Source organism: Heptranchias perlo, chromosome 11 (genome assembly GCF_035084215.1).
Source record: "Heptranchias perlo isolate sHepPer1 chromosome 11, sHepPer1.hap1, whole genome shotgun sequence".
NCBI classification, from domain to species: domain Eukaryota; kingdom Metazoa; phylum Chordata; class Chondrichthyes; order Hexanchiformes; family Hexanchidae; genus Heptranchias; species Heptranchias perlo.
The window spans coordinates 9,516,925-9,536,457 of NC_090335.1; the positions used below are offsets into that span (position 1 = coordinate 9,516,925).

The 19,533-nt window shown below is 47.1% G+C and overlaps 1 protein-coding gene across 2 annotated transcripts in view; it reads right to left on the minus strand.

Moving 5' to 3' along the window:
• epsti1 (epithelial stromal interaction 1) overlaps positions 1-19,533 on the minus strand; it is an 88,228-nt gene that overhangs the window by 41,682 nt on the left and 27,013 nt on the right. For both annotated transcript variants that reach the window (XM_067992515.1, XM_067992516.1), the window contains exons 2-9: positions 16,437-16,495; positions 12,199-12,282; positions 8,363-8,436; positions 7,049-7,206; positions 5,581-5,674; positions 3,383-3,540; positions 1,915-2,008; positions 713-870 (exon numbers count right to left, since the gene is read on the minus strand). In XM_067992515.1, coding sequence (XP_067848616.1) covers positions 713-870; positions 1,915-2,008; positions 3,383-3,540; positions 5,581-5,674; positions 7,049-7,206; positions 8,363-8,436; positions 12,199-12,282; positions 16,437-16,495 — 879 coding nt within the window. The remainder of the gene's footprint in view (positions 1-712; positions 871-1,914; positions 2,009-3,382; positions 3,541-5,580; positions 5,675-7,048; positions 7,207-8,362; positions 8,437-12,198; positions 12,283-16,436; positions 16,496-19,533) is intronic.

A 19,533-nucleotide genomic window follows, 5' to 3' on the forward strand; every position in this document is an offset into this window, starting at 1 on the left:
TTTTTATGTCCTCCTCACTCTCTACTTTCCCTCCCATCTTTGTATCATCTGCAAACTTTGATATGTTACATTCGGTCCCCTCCTCCAAATCGTTTCTATAATGGGGGGCTGATTCGTTATGTCAGTCTTACTCCCGGGAGGCAAGGTGAAAATAAATCCCAATGTGGGTGAGAGAAATAACACAAGAGATTCTGATGCAGAAACTACCGAATACCTTGGAATTAGTTCAGGTAACTGGTCCTACCGGGTATACAGAGAATTGCAGTCAGTCCTGGGCAGAGGACTGGGGTGATAAATAGAGGGTGGGATTTGAATAGGCCGTTCGGGCACAGATACGATGGGCTGAATGGTCTCCTTCTGTCCGGTAATGTCTATAATTCCATGGACATATACCTGACCAGGTAATAGAACTGCGATGACACAGTAAGTTTCTGCTCATTGCCCTTCTCCATTATAAGGTGCAGAGTGTGTGAACCGACCTCTCAGCCCCGGCGTTGATGGACATCCCGGATAAACACATGAACGTACTCAACTGAAAACCCATTGAAGGTCTCCAGATCGGCAGTTGCAGTCTGTTCACAGGCAGTCACTGTTCGGGCAGTCTCAGGGTCTCCCCGCTGTTACTCCAGGCTCCCTGGGGTTCTGTTTTGCTCCCCACAATTGGCCATGCCCCCTTCAGTACACAGATTCTCCATTTATATTTGAAACTCACTGGTAATGCATTGTTTGGAGCTGTGATTTCCTCTGCTCTTCTTCCTGCCATCTCTTTTCTTCCAGTTTATTCGCTTTTTCCCTTTGAATCTCCTTCATTTTCTGATATTCGAGATTTTCTGCTTCTTTCCTTTCTCTATCGTGTTCTTCTTTCTTAACCTGACGGAAAAAGGAATAATTTAGTGAGACACAATCATTTGCTGCAAGTGTACAGGCTGGGATTGGGGATGTGAGGCACAGGGATACAGACTGGGATTGGGGATGTGAGGCACAGGGATACAGGCTGGGATTGGGGGTGTGAGGCACAGGGATACAGGCTGGGATTGGGGATGTGAGGCACAGGGAGACAGGCTGGGATTGGGGGTGTGAGGCACAGGGATACAGGCTGGGATTGGAGATGCAGGGCACGGGGATACAGGCTGGGATTGGGGGTGTGAGGCACAGGGATACAGGCTGGGATTGGGGATGTGAGGCACAGGGATACAGGCTGGGATTGGAGATGCGGGGCACGGGGATACAGACTGGGCGAAGGATACTGGAGTAGAGGTTGAGTATGGGTCTACAGCATGGGTACAGCTCTTCAGGAGTGCAGGGGTGCAGCTGTTCAGGAGTTCAGGGGTGCAGCTGTTCAGGTTGTGTGCAGGAGGACAGATTAGGTTCGGGGTACAGATTTGCTGAAGGATGCAGATGTACAGGGTAGGTGAGTGGTTCAAGCCGGGTGTGGGGTACAGGCTGGGAGTGCGGTACAGGATGATACAGGATGCAGGCTGGGAGTGTGGTACAGGATGATACAGGATGCAGGCTGGGAGTGTGGTACAGGATGATACAGGATGCAGGCTGGGAGTGTGGTACAGGGATGATACAGGATGCAGGCTGGGAGTGTGGTACAGGATGATACAGGATGCAGGCTGGGAGTGCGGTACAGGATGATACAGGATGCAGGCTGGGAGTGTGGTACAGGATGATACAGGATGCAGGCTGGGAGTGTGGTACAGGATGATACAGGATGCAGGCTGGGAGTGTGGTACAGGATGATACAGGATGCAGGCTGGGAGTGTGGTACAGGATGACACAGGATGCAGTCTGGGAGTGTGGTACAGGATGATACAGGAATAAGGGTGGGTTTTGGGTACAGGCTGGGAGCAGGGTACAGGAGCATATCTCAGTTTGTGGACAATACATGTTCTGTCTCGAGGCTCTTACCCAGGATGGAGCTGGACCTGGATTGTTGGGAGGTAGCGGTGACTGACTGTAGAATCTGTTGGCTTCTACCCTCTGAAAGAACTGCTGGTTTGTTCTGTAAAGATTAGATCACGGTGTGTGAGAGCTGTCACTTCGATAGTTAACGAGAACACAAACAACACTGACAAACACTAAAAGCCAAGTCAACTTCTAATATCCTACCGGCTGCCTTGTTCCCAATATGGACAAATTTAACAAGTTTTGAATATGTCTGAAGGGAAAGGTTTCGAATGCAGGAATTAATGTTTTAAACGCATCCTCCCAAATATAAAAATAAATGACAAATTTGGAAAGATGTTCTCAACAGTTATTCCCCCAAACTAAAGGGGAACTTTCCCATCTTGACAATTAAGTAGAAGGTAATTTGTCCACTCCTACAGCCCCCGGCAAGGGGCATCGTTTGCTGGGATCGCACAAACCGGAAAGCGGAGGTCTACGCCTGTACGATCCTCCGACACTCTGCCGCTGGAGCGCTCAAGGGCCTGACGCTCTGGTCTCGAGGAGAGCCAGGCCTCTTGTGGTGCTCGGTGAGGAGTTGGAAAGGCCATGTTAAACGTGAGCTTGTCCGTTACCCTGTGGGATCTACCTGAGGCTCCCCAAGGCACCGTGTGTGTAAGGAGGAGAATGTCCTTTGTGTATGACAGTACGTGGGAGTATGGGAGTGTGGGAGAGACGATGGGGGTGGTTTTAAACTGGCTGCCCAGGTACAAAGCTTGCATTGTGGATCAGCCCCTCATTACAGGAGCAGGGGCGGGGAGGGGGGAGGATTTAAATTTCCACTGATTTAATTAGAGAAGAAGATCGGGCGGTTTCTGTAATGTGGGGCTGATTCGTTATGTCAGTCTTACTCCCGGGCGGCAAGGTGAAAATAAATCCCAATGTGGGTGAGAGAAATAACACAAGAGATTCTGATGCAGAAACTACTGAATACCTTGGAATTAGTTCAGGTGACTGGTCCTACCGGGTATACAGAGAATTGCAGTCAGTCCTGGGCAGAGGACTGGGGTGATAAATAGAGGGTGGGATTTGAATAGGCCGTTCGGGCACAGATACGATGGGCTGAATGGTCTCCTTCTGTCCGGTAATGTCTATAATTCCATGGACATATACCTGACCAGGTAATAGAACTGCGATGACACAGTAAGTTTCTGCTCATTGCCCTTCTCCATTATAAGGTGCAGAGTGTGTGAACCGACCTCTCAGCCCCGGCGTTGATGGACATCCCGGCTAAACACATGAACGTACTCAACTGAAAACCCATTGAAGGTCTCCAGATCGGCAGTTGCAGTCTGTTCACAGGCAGTCACTGTTCGGGCAGTCTCAGGGTCTCCCCGCTGTTACTCCAGGCTCCCTGGGGTTCTGTTTTGCTCCCCACAATTGGCCATGCCCCCTTCAGTACACAGATTCTCCATTTATATTTGAAACTCACTGGTAATGCATTGTTTGGAGCTGTGATTTCCTCTGCTCTTCTTCCTGCCATCTCTTTTCTTCCAGTTTATTCGCTTTTTCCCTTTGAATCTCCTTCATTTTCTGATATTCGAGATTTTCTGCTTCTTTCCTTTCTCTATCATGTTCTTCTTTCTTAACCTGACGGAAAAAGGAATAATTTAGTGAGAGACAATCATTCGCTGCAAGTATACAGGCTGGGATTGGGGGTGTGAGGCACAGGGATACAGACTGGGATTGGGGGTGTGAGGCACAGGGATACAGACTGGGATTGGGGGTGTGAGGCACAGGGATACAGGCTGGGATTGGGGATGTGAGGCACAGGGATACAGGCTGGGATTGGGGGTGTGAGGCACAGGGATACAGGCTGGGATTGGGGGTGTGAGGCACAGGGATACAGGCTGGGATTGGGGATGTGAGGCACAGGGATACAGGCTGGGATTGGGGGTGTGAGGCACAGGGATACAGGCTGGGATTGGGGATGTGAGGCACAGGGATACAGACTGGGATTGGGGGTGTGAGGCACAGGGATACAGGCTGGGATTGGGGATGTGAGGCACAGGGATACAGACTGGGATTGGGGATGTGAGGCACGGGGATACAGACTGGGATTGGGGCTGTGAGGCACAGGGATACAGGCTGGGATTGGGGGTGTGAGGCACAGGGATACAGGCTGGGATTGGGGATGTGAGGCACAGGGATACAGGCTGGGATTGGGGGTGTGAGGCACGGGGATACAGGCTGGGATTGGGGATGTGAGGCACAGGTATACAGGCTGGGATTGGGGGTGTGAGGCACAGGGAGACAGGCTGGGATTGGGGGTGTGAGGCACGGGGATACAGGCTGGGATTGGGGATGTGAGGCACAGGGATACAGGCTGGGATTGGGGATGTGAGGCACAGGGATACAGGCTGGGATTGGGGGTGTGTGGCACGGGGATACAGGCTGGGATTGGAGATGCGGGGCATGGGGATACAGGCTGGGATTGGGGGTGTGAGGCACGGGGATACAGGCTGGGATTGGGGGTGTGAGGCACAGGGATACAGACTGGGATTGGGGGTGTGAGGCACGGGGATACAGGCTGGGATTGGAGATGCGGGGCATGGGGATACAGGCTGGGCGACGGATACTGGAGTAGAGGTTGAGTATGGGTCTACAGCATGGGTACAGCTGTTCAGGAGTGCAGGGGTACAGATGTTCAGGAGTGCAGGGGTGCAGCTGTTCAGGTTGTGTGCAGGAGGACAGATTAGGTTCGGGGTACAGATTTGCTGAAGGATGCAGAAGTACAGGGTAGGTGAGTGGTTCATGTTGGGTGTGGGGTACAGGCTGGGAGTGTGGTACAGGATGACACAGGACGCAGGCTGGGAGTGTGGTACAGGATGACACAGGATGCAGGCTGGGAGTGTGGTACAGGATGATACAGGATGCAGGCTGGGAGTGTGGTACAGGATGACACAGGATGCAGGCTGGGAGTGCGGTACAGGATGACACAGGATGCAGGCTGGGAGTGTGGTACAGGATGATACAGGACGCAGGCTGGGAGTGCGGTACAGGATGACACAGGATGCAGGCTGGGAGTGCGGTACAGGATGATACAGGACGCAGGCTGGGAGTGTGGTACAGGATGATACAGGACGCAGGCTGGGAGTGCGGTACAGGATGATACAGGACGCAGGCTGGGAGTGCGGTACAGGATGATACAGGACGCAGGCTGGGAGTGCGGTACAGGATGATACAGGATGCAGGCTGGGAGTGCGGTACAGGATGATACAGGACGCAGGCTGGGAGTGCGGTACAGGATGATACAGGACGCAGGCTGGGAGTGCGGTACAAGATGATACGGGACGCAGGCTGGGAGTGTGGTACAGGATGATACAGGACGCAGGCTGGGAGTGCGGTACAGGATGACACAGGATGCAGGCTGGGAGTGCGGTACAGGATGACACAGGATGCAGGCTGGGAGTGCGGTACAGGATGACACAGGATGCAGGCTGGGAGTGTGGTACAGGATGATACAGGATGCAGGCTGGGAGTGTGGTACAGGATGATACAGGATGCAGTCTGGGAGTGTGGTACAGGATGACACAGGAATAAGGGTGGGTTTTGGGTACAGGCTGGGAGCAGGGTACAGGAGCATATCTCAGTTTGTGGACAATACATGTTCTGTCTCGAGGCTCTTACCCAGGATGGAGCTGGACCTGGATTGTTGGGAGGTAGCGGTGACTGACTGTCGAATCTGTTGGCTTCTACCCTCTGAAAGAACTGCTGGTTTGTTCTGTAAAGATTGGATCACGGTGTGTGAGAGCTGTCACTTCGATAGTTAACGAGAACACAAACAACACTGACAAACACTAAAAGCCAAGTCAACTTCTAATATCCTACCGGCTGCCTTGTTCCCAATATGGACAAATTTAACAAGTTTTGAATATGTCTGAAGGGAAAGGTTTCGAATGCAGGAATTAATGTTTTAAACGCATCCTCCCAAATATAAAAATAAATGACAAATTTGGAAAGATGTTCTCAACAGTTATTCCCCCAAACTAAAGGGGAACTTTCCCATCTTGACAATTAAGTAGAAGGTAATTTGTCCACTCCTACAGCCCCCGGCAAGGGGCATCGTTTGCTGGGATCGCACAAACCGGAAAGTGGAGGTCTACGCCTGTACGATCCTCCGACACTCTGCCGCTGGAGCGCTCAAGGGCCTGACGCTCTGGTCTCGAGGAGAGCCAGGCCTCTTGTGGTGCTCGGTGAGGAGTTGGAAAGGCCATGTTAAACGTGAGCTTGTCCGTTACCCTGTGGGATCTACCTGAGGCTCCCCAAGGCACCGTGTGTGTAAGGAGGAGAATGTCCTTTGTGTATGACAGTACGTGGGAGTATGGGAGTGTGGGAGAGACGATGGGGGTGGTTTTAAACTGGCTGCCCAGGTACAAAGCTTGCATTGTGGATCAGCCCCTCATTACAGGAGCAGGGGCGGGGAGGGGGGAGGATTTAAATTTCCACTGATTTAATTAGAGAAGAAGATCGGGCGGTTTCTGTAATGTGGGGCTGATTCGTTATGTCAGTCTTACTCCCGGGAGGCAAGGTGAAAATAAATCCCAATGTGGGTGAGAGAAATAACACAAGAGATTCTGATGCAGAAACTACCGAATACCTTGGAATTAGTTCAGGTGACTGGTCCTACCGGGTATACAGAGAATTGCAGTCAGTCCTGGGCAGAGGACTGGGGTGATAAATAGAGGGTGGGATTTGAATAGGCCGTTCGGGCACAGATACGATGGGCTGAATGTCCTCCTTCTGTCCGGTAATGTCTATAATTCCATGGACATATACCTGACCAGGTAATAGAACTGCGATGACACAGTAAGTTTCTGCTCATTGCCCTTCTCCATTATAAGGTGCAGAGTGTGTGAACCGACCTCTCAGCCCCGGCGTTGATGGACATCCCGGATAAACACATGAACGTACTCAACTGAAAACCCATTGAAGGTCTCCAGATCGGCAGTTGCAGTCTGTTCACAGGCAGTCACTGTTCGGGCAGTCTCAGGGTCTCCCCGCTGTTACTCCAGGCTCCCTGGGGTTCTGTTTTGCTCCCCACAATTGGCCATGCCCCCTTCAGTACACAGATTCTCCATTTATATTTGAAACTCACTGGTAATGCATTGTTTGGAGCTGTGATTTCCTCTGCTTTTCTTCCTGCCTTCTTTTTTCTTCCAGTTTATTCGCTTTTTCCCTTTGAATCTCCTTCATTTTCTGATATTCGAGATTTTCTGCTTCTTTCCTTATTCTATCGTGTTCTTCTTTCTTAGCCTGACGGAAAAAGGAATAATTTGGTGAGAGACAATCATTCGCTGCAAGTGTACAGGCTGGGATTGGGGGTGTGAGGCACAGGGATACAGGCTGGGATTGGGGCTGTGAGGCACAGGGATACAGGCTGGGATTGGGGCTGTGAGGCACAGGGATACAGGATGGGTGAGGGATACAGGATCAGAGGTTAAGTATAAGGCTACTGTTTGTGTACGGCTGTTCAGGAGTGCTGGGATGCAGGTGTCCAGGATGTGTGCAGGAGGACAGACCAAATACAGGGTACAGATTGGCTGAAGGATGCAGAAGTACAGGGTAGGTGAGGGGTACAAGCTGGGTATGGGGTACAGGCTGAGAGCGCGGTTCAGGGATGACACAGGGTACAGGCTGGGTTTTGGGTACAGGCTGGGTTTGGTGTACAGGGACGATACAGGTTGGGTGCGGGGTACAGGCTGGGAGTGGGGTTCAGGGATGACAAAGGGTACAGGCTGGGAGTGGAGTACAGACTGGGTGTGGGGTACAGGGACGATTCAGGGTGGGTGTGGGGTACAGGGTACAGGCTTGGTGTTGGGTACAGGGTGGACGAGGTACATTTTGTGTACCGACTTTTAACAAGCTCCTCAAATCAGAATAACCTTCAGTTCTAGCTTCTGGTTTGGGAGGGATGACATGAGTATGCAGTTAAAATCTGCCAGGCGTCGTGCTGCGGGGAGTCTCGATGGTTTACAGTCTGCCTTGGCCCCCGCAGGTTAAACAACAACAACTTGCCTTTATATAGCGCCTTTAACGTAGTAAAATGTCCCAAGGCGCTTCACAGGAGAATAATCAGACAAAAATTTGTCACCGAGCCACATAAGGAGATATTAAGACAGGTGACCAAAGGCTTGGTCAAAGAGGTAGGTTTTAAGGACCGACTTCAAGAAGGAGGGAAAGGAAGAGAGGCAGAGAGGTTCAGGGAGGGAATTCCAGAGCCTAGGGCCTAAGCAGCTGAAGGCATGACTGGCAATGGTGGAGCGATGAAAATTGGGGATGCGCAAGAGGCCAGAATTGGAAAAGCGCAGAGATCTCGGAGGGTTGTAGGGCCGGAGGAGGTTGCAGAGAGGAGGGAAATAGTCCTTCTCTGTGTTTATTGCAGATTCCTATTGTACGTGAACACACTAACCCTTTGTCGTAACTTGGACCCTCGGAGGCTGATTTGTTGCTGCCGTCTTGCGTCAGTCTCTGACACACATCCACCTGAAAAGGAAAAAAAAAATTAAGTAATAGACATGGGGAAAGAAACACAGAGGCTGGCAGGCATTGAAGAAGAATGGATTATTGGGTGAGTACCATGAATAACGAAGGCTGCGTAAACCCACAAGTGGTTTGTGGTGTTAGGTGTGGGATAAATTGAGCAGTTTATGAGGTGAGTGACACATGGCTCATCACTTCCTTCTCAAATGGGTGGAAAATGTACAATATTAGGGTGAAATCGCTCTGTGATATTAGTGTGCCAAACACCTTCAGATCAAATTCCAAATGGGACTTAATACAGCAGGCAAACAAATTTCATATCGATTTTGTCCCATCTGAATATTTCAATTACAGGTTAATAATGGGCACAACTAAATGGTCTTAAACATTGTAGGAGTTGCAAAGTATTTTAACGCAAAAGTAACAGTGAAATAGAAACAGAAAGACACTAGTTATCAGTTGGGGTGTTATTTTATTGGAGAAAGGCCAGATTTAGGTTAATGAAGACACAGGATGTCAGTGGATTAGGGCACAAGAGTCTATTGAGTGATCCTGGGTCCCAGCATGGAGCCTAGGAACATAGGAACAGGAGTAAGCCAACAGGAGTCAGCTTCCTGACATCACCCCTAAATGGCCTAGCTCTAATTTTAAGATTATACCCCCTTGTTCTGGACTCCCCCACCAGTGAAAATTGTTTCTCTCTTAAATACCTCAATTAGATCACCCCTTAATCTTCTACACTCAAGGGAATAGGACAATAAGAACAGGAGTAGGCCATTCAGCCCCTCGAGCCTGTTCTGCAAGCTTCACTCCTGCAGGTCAGAGAATCAGCTCGACTACAGTACAGTGACCCCATTTGTAACTGGTGCTCCCCATCAAGCGAGGCTCTCTCCCTGGAGAGTACAGCATTGCTGATTCCACCCTTACTGTTCTTTGACTAATGGGATGAAAGTTGCCCCGATATTTTTCTCAACAAAAAAGAAAGCCCAAGGGAAATGTTAATTTTTCATCGGAATGAGCTGACAAGGTGTTTTTCTATCTCAGATTGGTGAAGGCAGGAAAATAGGCCCAAGAAGCCCAAAAATTTGGCAAATACTAAAAGTATTGCACTAGTGCTGCCCGGTACCCCACTGTAAGTGTGGCCTGCTCCAACCCCAGTCTCCAGTTTAAAAATGGGTGTTATTCAGCCACTGGGCTTCCCGAGTGCTGGCACTTTTATATTTGGCTTGCAGCTAACTAGGGGTTGCCAACCCTCCAGGACTGCCCTGGAGTCTCCAGGAATTAAAGACTAATCTCCGGGACACTGCTGCCAGCAAAAAACCCAGGAGAAAAATCATAGGGGCAATAGGAAATTGCTTAAAAAAAAATGTTCTTTTGAACACTTTTGCTTACTAGTTATAAAAATATCAGACATGGGAAAAAGGCTGAAAAATCATCCAATTGGGTAATGAAGAATCTATTCACTTTCCGATTGGTGGAGGAAGGCTGGGGACCGTGAGGATGGACATGTCGGGCGACCAATGGCGGGAGTATGCAGGTATAATGATTGGAGGCAGGAGGTCATGTGATGGAACCTCCAGGAATACGTCCAACCGGAGTTGGCAACCCTGCGCGTAACACATGCCCGAGGAACCTGGAAGCACTGGTGTAATATTCAGTACCTTCAGGGACAGTGTGAAGTAAATTTACAAAATGGTTTTCCCAGTGTGGAACCGCTCCCCCTCCCCTCCCCCTCAACCCCCTCCCTGCCCCGCGAGCACGTGATCAGAATTTGGGGCACGCACCTGAATTCCCAATATGCAACATCGGTGCACAAATTGGTACACTACCCTTCACCCATGAACTTAAATACAATCAGAAAATCCGTAATGGGTTTATCACCCGACATTAAAAAATGGCTTCGAATGGTGAGGAGAATATTTGAGCCTTTCTGTTTGAGCAGGGCAACAGACGACAGAAGAGCTGTCCTATGTCAAACTGCTGCTTTTAATGCCTCAAAATTCAAAATTTCTGGTAATTCTTTTGACGCATGGGTTCTCAGACAAACTTCCCAACATTCGATGGAGTTAACAATCGGTGAAGTAACATCACAAATATGGTAGGTTTTCTAGAAAAAGTGAACTGTGTAACAGTGCGTCAACTGTTTAAAAGAAACAATGATGGAATGGAACAAACCAGTCAGGTCACATCAAGTGAACAATGCTGCCAATTAAATCAAGAAACATTCCACTTTAATCTTATATGTGAATGATACCAGCGTTCACCCTCCCCTGACCGGGAGTGTTGAATGATACCAGTGTTCACCCCCACTGACCGGGAGTGTTGAATGATACCAGCGTTCACCCTCCCCTGACCGGGAGTGTTGAATGATACCAGTGTTCACCCCCACTGACCGGGAGTGTTGAATGATACCAGCGTTCACCCTCCCCTGACCGGGAGTGTTGAATGATACCAGCGTTCACCCTCCCCTGACCGGGAGTGTTGAATGATACCAGTGTTCACCCCCACTGACCGGGAGTGTTGAATGATACCAGCGTTCACCCCCACTGACCGGGAGTGTTGAATGATACCAGCGTTCACCCTCCCCTGACCGGGAGTGTTGAATGATACCAGTGTTCACCCCCACTGACCGGGAGTGTTGAATGATACCAGCGTTCACCCTCCCCTGACCGGGAGTGTTGAATGATACCAGCGTTCACCCTCCCCTGACCGGGAGTGTTGAATGATACCAGTGTTCACCCCCACTGACCGGGAGTGTTGAATGATACCAGCGTTCACCCCCACTGACCGGGAGTGTTGAATGATACCAGCGTTCACCCTCCCCTGACCGGGAGTGTTGAATGATACCAGTGTTCATCCTCCCCTGACCGGGAGTGTTGAATGATACCAGCGTTCACCCTCCCCTGACCGGGAGTGTTGAATGATACCAGTGTTCACCCCCACTGACCGGGAGTGTTGAATGATACCAGTGTTCACCCTCCCCTGACCGGGAGTGTTGAATGATACCAGTGTTCACCCTCCCCTGACCGGGAGTGTTGAATGATACCAGCGTTCACCCTCCCCTGACCGGGAGTGTTGAATGATACCAGTGTTCACCCTCCCCTGACCGGGAGTGTTGAATGATACCAGTGTTCACCCTCCCCTGACCGGGAGTGTTGAATGATACCAGCGTTCACCCTCCCCTGACCGGGAGTGTTGAATGATACCAGTGTTCACCCTCCCCTGACCGGGAGTACTGAATGATACCAGCGTTCACCCCCCCCCTGACCGGGAGTGTTGAATGATACCAGTGTTCACCCTCCCCTGACCGGGAGTGTTGAATGATACCAGCGTTCACCCTCCCCTGACCGGGAGTGTTGAATGATACCAGCGTTCACCCTCCCCTGACCGGGAGTGTTGAATGATACCAGCGTTCACCCCCACTGACCGGGAGTGTTGAATGATACCAGCGTTCACCCTCCCTTGACCGGGAGTGTTGAATGATACCAGTGTTCACCCCCACTGACCGGGAGTGTTGAATGATACCAGCGTTCACCCTCCCCTGACCGGGAGTGTTGAATGATACCAGCGTTCACCCCCACTGACCGGGAGTGTTGAATGATACCAGCGTTCACCCTCCCTTGACCGGGAGTGTTGAATGATACCAGCGTTCACCCTCCCCTGACCGGGAGTGTTGAATGATACCAGCGTTCACCCTCCCCTGACCGGGAGTACTGAATTGAATCTCCGAGGTGTGGCGGTTTCCTGCATGGCCCCGTTTCTTACCTAACTGTGCGGGAGTCATGTTGATTGGACCTGGCCTGTGAGCTTCCTTCCATTGCTTCAGCTCTTCCAGTTCCTTATTTGCCACTACAACGGAGAATATTATCATTATTGTATGGCCTGCTGGATGAGCCCAATAAACAGCATGTGACAGGCTTATAAGACCATAAGACCATAAGAGATAGGAGCAGGAGTAGGCCATTCGGCCCCTCGAGCCTGCTCCGCCATTTAATGAGATCATGGCTGATCTGATTTTTACCTCAACTCCACTTTCCTGCCTTTTCCCCATATCCTTTGACTCCCTTGCTGATCAAAAATTTGTCTAACTCAGCCTTGAATGTATTCAATGACTCAGCCTCCACAGCCTTTTGGGGTAAAGAATTCCAAAGATTCATGACCGTCTGGGAGAAGAAATTCCTCCTCATTTCCGTCTTAAAGGGCGACCCCTTATTCTGAGACTATGCCCCCTAGTTTTAGATTCCCCCATGAGGGATAACATCCTCTCAGCATCGACCCTATCGAGTCCCCTCAGAATCTTGTATGTTTCAATAAGATCTCCTCTCATTCTTCTAAACTCCAATGAGTATAGACCCAACCTGGTCAATCTTTCCTCATAAGACAACCCTTCCATACCCGGAATCAACCGAGTGAACCTTCTCTGAACTGCCTCCAATGCAAGTCTATCCTTCCTTAAATAAGGGCACCCGAACTGTACGCAGTGCTCCAGGTGTGGTCTCACCAGCACCCTGTACAGTTGTAGCATGACTTCCCTGTTTTTATACTCCATCCCCCTAGAAATAAAGGCCAATATTCCATTTGCCTTCCAGATTACCTGCTGCACCTGTACGTTGACTTTTTGTGTTTCATGTACAAGGACACCCAGATCCCTCTGTACTGCAGCATTTTGTAGTATTTCTCCATTCAAGTAATATTTTGCTTTTTTATTTTTACTCCCAAAGTGGATGACTTCACATTTTCCCACGTTATATTCCATCTGCTAAATTTTTGCCCATTCGCTTAACCTGTCAATATACCTTTGCAGACACTTTGTGTCCTCATCGCAACTTGCTTTTCCACCTATCTTTGTATCATCAGCAAATTTGGCCACAAGACACTCTGTTCCTTCATCCAAGTCATTGATATATATTGTAAATAGTTGAGGCCCCAGCACTGAGCCCTGCGGCACCCCACTAGTTACAGATTGCCATTTTGAAAATGACCCATTTATCCCGACTCTTTGTTTTCTGTTAGTTAGCCAATCCTCGATCCATGCCAGTATATTACCCCCAACACCATGAGCTCTTATCTTGTGCAGTAATCTTTTATGTGGCACCTTATCGAATGCTTTCTGGAAATCCAAATATACTGCATCCATTGGTTCCCCTTTATCCACCCTGCCCGCTACTTCCTCAAAGAACTCTAATACATTTTTCAGACACGATTTCCCCTTCATAAAACCATGTTGACTCTCCTTGATTGTATTATGAGTCTCCAAATGTCCTGCTACTACTTCCTTAATAATGGATTCTAGCATTTTCCCAATGACCGATGTTAGGCTAACTGGTCTATAGTTACCTGCTTTCTGTATCACTCCCTTCTTGAATAGGGGTGTTACATTTGCGGTTTTCCAATCCGCTGGGACCTTTCCAGAATCTAGTGAATTCTGGAAGATTACAACCAATGTATCCACTATCTCTGTAGCCACTTCCTTTAAGACCCTTGGATGCAAGCCATCAGGTCCAGGGGACTTGTCAGCCTTTAGACTCATTAGTTTACCTAGTACTTTTTCTCTAGTGATAGTGATTGTTTTTATTTCCTCCCTCTCCTTTGCCCCTTTCTACTATTATTGGTATATTATTAGTGTCTTCTACTGTGAAGACAGATACAAAATATCTATTAATTCCTCTGCCATTTCCTTGTTTTCCATTATTATTTCCCCAGTCTCATCCTCTAAGGGACCAATATTTACTTTAGCCACCCTCTTCCTTTTTATATACTTGTAGAAGTTTTTACTGTCAGTTTTTATATTTCTTGCTAGTTTACTCTCATAATTTATTTTCTCCCTCTTTAGTATTCTTTTAGTCATCCTTTGCTGGTTTTTAAAGTTTTCCCAATCTTCGTGCTTACCAGTAATCTTTGCCATGTTGTATGCTTTTTATTTTAACCTGATACCATCCTTGACTTCCTTAGTTAGCCATGGTCGGTTCAGCCTTTTTGTGGAGTCTTTCCTCCTCACAGGGATATATTTTTGTTGTGAGTCATAAAGTATCTTTTTAAATGTTTGCCACTGATTATCCACCATCATACCATCTAATCTGTTTACCCAGTCCACTTTAGCCAATTCCGCCCTCATTCCTTTATAATTGCCCTTTTTTAAGTTTAATACAGTAGTTTCAGACCCAAGATCCTCGCTCTCAAACTGGATGTGAAATTCTATCATGTTATGATCACTGCTTCCCAGGGGATCCATTACTTTGAGATCATTAATAAATCCTGTTTCGTTACCCATTACCAGATCTAAATTGGCCTGTTCCCTGGTTGGTTCCCTGATGTATTGGTCTAAGAAACAGTCCCTAATACACTCTATGAACTCCTTCTCAGGGCTATTTTTGCCAATTTGATTTGTCCAATCTCTGTGAAAGTTAAAATCGCCCATGATTATTGCATAACCTTTTTTACAAGCCTCCCTTATTTCCTGATTAATATTTTGCCCTACAGTGTAGCTACTGTTAGGGGGCCTATATACTACTCTCACCAGTGATTTCATTCCCTTGCTATTTCTTATCTCCACCCAAATTGATTCAACATCTTGATCTTCTGAGCCAAGATCATTTCTCACTATTATACCAATTTCATCCTTTATTAACAGAGCTACCCCACCAACTTTACCTTTTCTCCTATCCTTCCGAAATGTTAAATAACCCTGAATATTTGGCTCCCAACCTTGGTCACCTTGCAACCACGTCTCTGTAATGGCCACGAGATCATACCCATTTGTTTCTATTTGTGCCGTCAATTCATCTATCTTATTACGAATGCTGCGTGCATTCAGATAAAGAACCTTTAATTTTGTCTTTTTAGCATTCTTTCCTACCCCGGCCCCATTTGCTGGTGCACTCTTATGTTTGTACGCTCTGTCCCTTCCTGACACACTCTGTTTATCATTACCTCCACCACTTTCCTGTACTACTTCCTTGTCTTTTCTCTTTATCAATCTAAACTTCGCCTCACCTGAGCCCTCCCCCCCTCTATTTAGTTTAAAGCCTTCTCTACTGCCCTAGTTATTCGGTTTGCCAGGAAACTGGTCCCAGCATGGTTCAGGTGAAGCCCATCCTAACGGAACAGCTCCCTCTTTCCCCAGTACTGGTGCCAGTGCCCCATGAATCGAAAATATTCTGTAGCTCAAAATGACCAGGTGAACAGTGAACAGTGAACCTGGTGCCTCTATGTAACCAAACTCTTTGAGCTATACTTCCTCTTCTTTTTGATCCTATTTTTTGGTACCTTATAGTGACCGCCGATCAAAATGGCGGGTGATGGCAACTTCTCTGCGGCCAATTCCACGCAACCCGCATTCATCAGCGGGAAGAGGACGGAAATCGGTCAGATATAGAACCGCTGGCGTAACCTTCCTTTCACACATCTCAGTCAGCCGGTGGCCTCAGGACCAGTATAGATAACAACTTGCATTTATATAATGCCTTTAGCGTAGTAAAAACGTCCCAGGGCGCTTCACAAGAGCGTTAGCAGACTAAATATGACACCGAGCCCACATGAAGAGATATTAGGACAGGTGACCAAAAGCTTGGTCAAAGAGGTAGGTTTTAAGGAACGACTAAAAGGAGGAGAGAGAGGTAGAGAGGCGGAGAGGTTCAGGGAGGGAATTCCAGAACTTAGGGCCTAGGCAGCTGAAGACACGGCCGCCGATGGTGGAGCAATGGAAAGGCCAGAATTGGAGCAGCGCAGAGATCTCGGAGGGTTGTAGGGCTGGAGGAGGTTACAGAGATAGGGAGGGGCGAGGCCATGAAGGGATTTGAACACAAAAATGAGAATTTTAAATTTGAGTCAATGCTGGATCAGGAGCCAAAGTAGGTCAGCGAGCACAGGGGTGATGGGTGAACTGGAATTGGTGTGAGTTAGGATACGGGCAGCAGAGATTTGGATGAGCTGATGTTTGCAGAGGGTGGAAGATGGGAGGTCGAGCATTGGAAAAGCACCATTTTCTTTGTTTAAATACTTACTCCTCTGCAGCTGAGATCTCCTGCTCTCATTTGGTGGAATCATTGAATATCCTCCCCTACTGTAATTTAAAAAGAGATAAGAATTATTTGTCAGTTGTATGAATAGAAAGAAGGAAAGATAGAACTTGCATTTATATAGCGCCTTTCACGGCCTCAAAACATCCCAAAGTGTTTTACCTCCAATGAAGTACTTTTTGAAGAGTAGTCACTGTCAAAATGCAGGAATGGCTGCTGTGTAAGAATTACAAATCTCTTTGACATCATTAGCCGATGTTTAATTAATTTTAATATTGTACGTGCTGGAACCTCATATGTTTTTAAAAAAACAGAAGTTACCTCTGCCTCCATGTTTACGAAGAATTCTTTCTAACGGTGTTTTTGAATGATCAGTGTTTTGTACTGCTGTACTGTCAGCAGTGTCGAATGAATTGTCTTGCTCATTCTATGTGGCCAATAATGTGATTTGCTTCAGGCACTGGGGCCCTGTATTACTGGGTATTGAGGCCTGAGGCCTGCCCAGTGCCCATTGAGCGCTGCACCACAGACCGTGGGCCACAAGTGTCTTGAGTGCAAAGACTTCATAATGTGGCTGGCCTGCCTGATAGGTTGCTCTAGTTGTTCAGCGCCCATTTGCTACAAGCACTTGAGGGGAGACCTGGAAAAAATTGTCCCTTTTCTTCCTGGATGGCCCTTTCCTCCTTCTCCTCTCCTCGTCTTTTCCTGGTGTGCCTACCTTTGTTTGGCTTCCACTGTATCCCTCTTACTGTTTGTGGGAGCTTCCTGTGTGCAAATTGGCTGCTGCGTTTCCTACATTACAACAGCGACTACACTTCAAAAAAGTACTTAATTGGCTGTAAAGCACTTTGGGGCGTCCTGAGGTTGTGAAAGGCGTTATATAAATGCAAGTCTTTCTGTCTTTATCAGCTGCAATCTTTTGCGCCTAAGTAAAGAACTTGCACAGGGCTCCCCCACCCAAACAGAGATCACTTCACATCTATATCTAATATACATAATTTGAAATATTTATTTTGTATGTCACTGATGTCAGAGATTTATTTTATATCAGTCGGGGTGGGGGAGTGGAGCAGATTTATTATATTATTCGCTGTGATTAGGGGCACCGTAGAGGGACCTCCGATTTTCGGGCGACCTGACGTCATACTTACACACATGCACCGGTCCTTCCAAGGACTTCTTCCGACATAAGTAACATTAGGACAGGAACAGAATCCATATGGATTGAGATGAAGGATAAGAAGGGATTGATCATGTTAATAGATATATTCTACAGACCACCTAATAGTGGAAGGGAAGTGGAGGATGAAATATGTAGGCAAATCTATGAACGGAGTAAAAGGCATTGAATAATAATCATCGGAGATTTCAACTACCCCCAAATAAATGGGCAAGAAGAGGTAGGGAAAGGGGAAAGGGGAATGGAGTTTTTACAATGTGTACAGGACTCCTTTCTTACCCAGTATGTGAGAAGCCCAACAAGAGAGGAATCACTGCTGGATCGAGTAATGGGAAATGAACCAGAACAGATAAGAGAAGTAAACATAGGGGAACATCTAGGCAATAGCGATCATAACATAATAAGGTTTACGATAATGATTGAGAAAGACATAAGTAAGACAAAGACTAAATTAATAAATTGGGGAAAAGCTGATTATGAAGGGATGAGGATGGAACTAGGGAAGGTAAACTGGAAAAGAACATTGACAGACAATGAGATAGAACAGTAGTGGGAAATATTTAAAATGGTGATCAGTAGAGTTCAGGAGAAATATATTCCATTAAAAAACATGAACAATCTATCCAATAATGAATCACCAAGTATGAATAAAGAGATAAGGGTGAAATTGAAACTAAAGAAAAAGGCATACTCTAAATGCACAGACAATAAAGGAGAGGATGACAAAAGGGAATACGAAGAGGTTTGGAAATGCGGCAAAAAACAATTAGGAAAGCAAAGAGGAACTACAAGATTAAATTATCAAGGAATATAAAAGAAATAGTAAAATATTCTACTGACACATAAATAATAAAAGGAAAATTAAAATAGGGATAGGGCAACTAAGGGATACACATAATAAACTCACAGCGAAATGGTAGAAATATTGAATAATTACTTTGTCTCAGTATTTACCTGGGAGACTAACAAGGTGGGTATGACATTAGAAGACGAGATCAAATAGGATATCAAGACATTTAAGTTAGAAAGGGGGGAGATAATTGATAAACTAATCAAACTTAGAGAGGATAAGACCCCCGGTCCAGATGGATTGCATCTGCGCATATTAAAAGAAGTTATGGAAGAGATAGCAGAGGTACAAGTATACATACATACATACATATAAAAATTCAATAGAAAAGGGAATAGTGCCAGAGGACTGGTGGACAGCTAAAGTTACTCCTCTATTTAAAATAGGGAAATAGAACAAGTCCAGAGAACTATAGACCAATTAGCTTAACATCGGTGGTAGGAAAGATACTGAAATCTTTACTAAAAGATGTAATAGAAAGACTTCTAGAGAACAACAATATAATAAGGAACAGTCAGCACGGATATCAAAAGGGAAAGTCATGCTTGACCAATCTTCTCCAATTCTTTGAGGAAGTAACAGAAAGAGTAGATAAGGGTAATGCAGTAGATGTAATATACATGGACTTTCAAAAGGCCTTCGATAAGGTACCGCATAGAAGACTCGTGACTAAGGTCAGAGCATGTGGAGTCAGGAGACAATTAGCAGAATGGATAGCAAGCTGGCTACAAAACAGAAAACAGAGAGGAGGGATTAAAGGTAGTTACTCAGACTGGCAAAAGGTGGGAAGTGGTGTTCCACAGGGATCGGTGCTGGGACTGTTCACAATTTACATTAACGATTTGGACTCGGGAATCGGAAGTACCATATCAAACTTTGCGGACACCGCCAAATCGGGGGGTATTGTTACTAGGGAGGATGATTGCGATAAAATACAAAAAGACATTAATAAACTTGCAGAATGGGTGTGTACTTGGCAAAATTAATTTCAATATAGGTAAGTGTGAGGTGGTGCATTTTGGTAGGAGAAATAAAGAGGCCACATCCTCCTT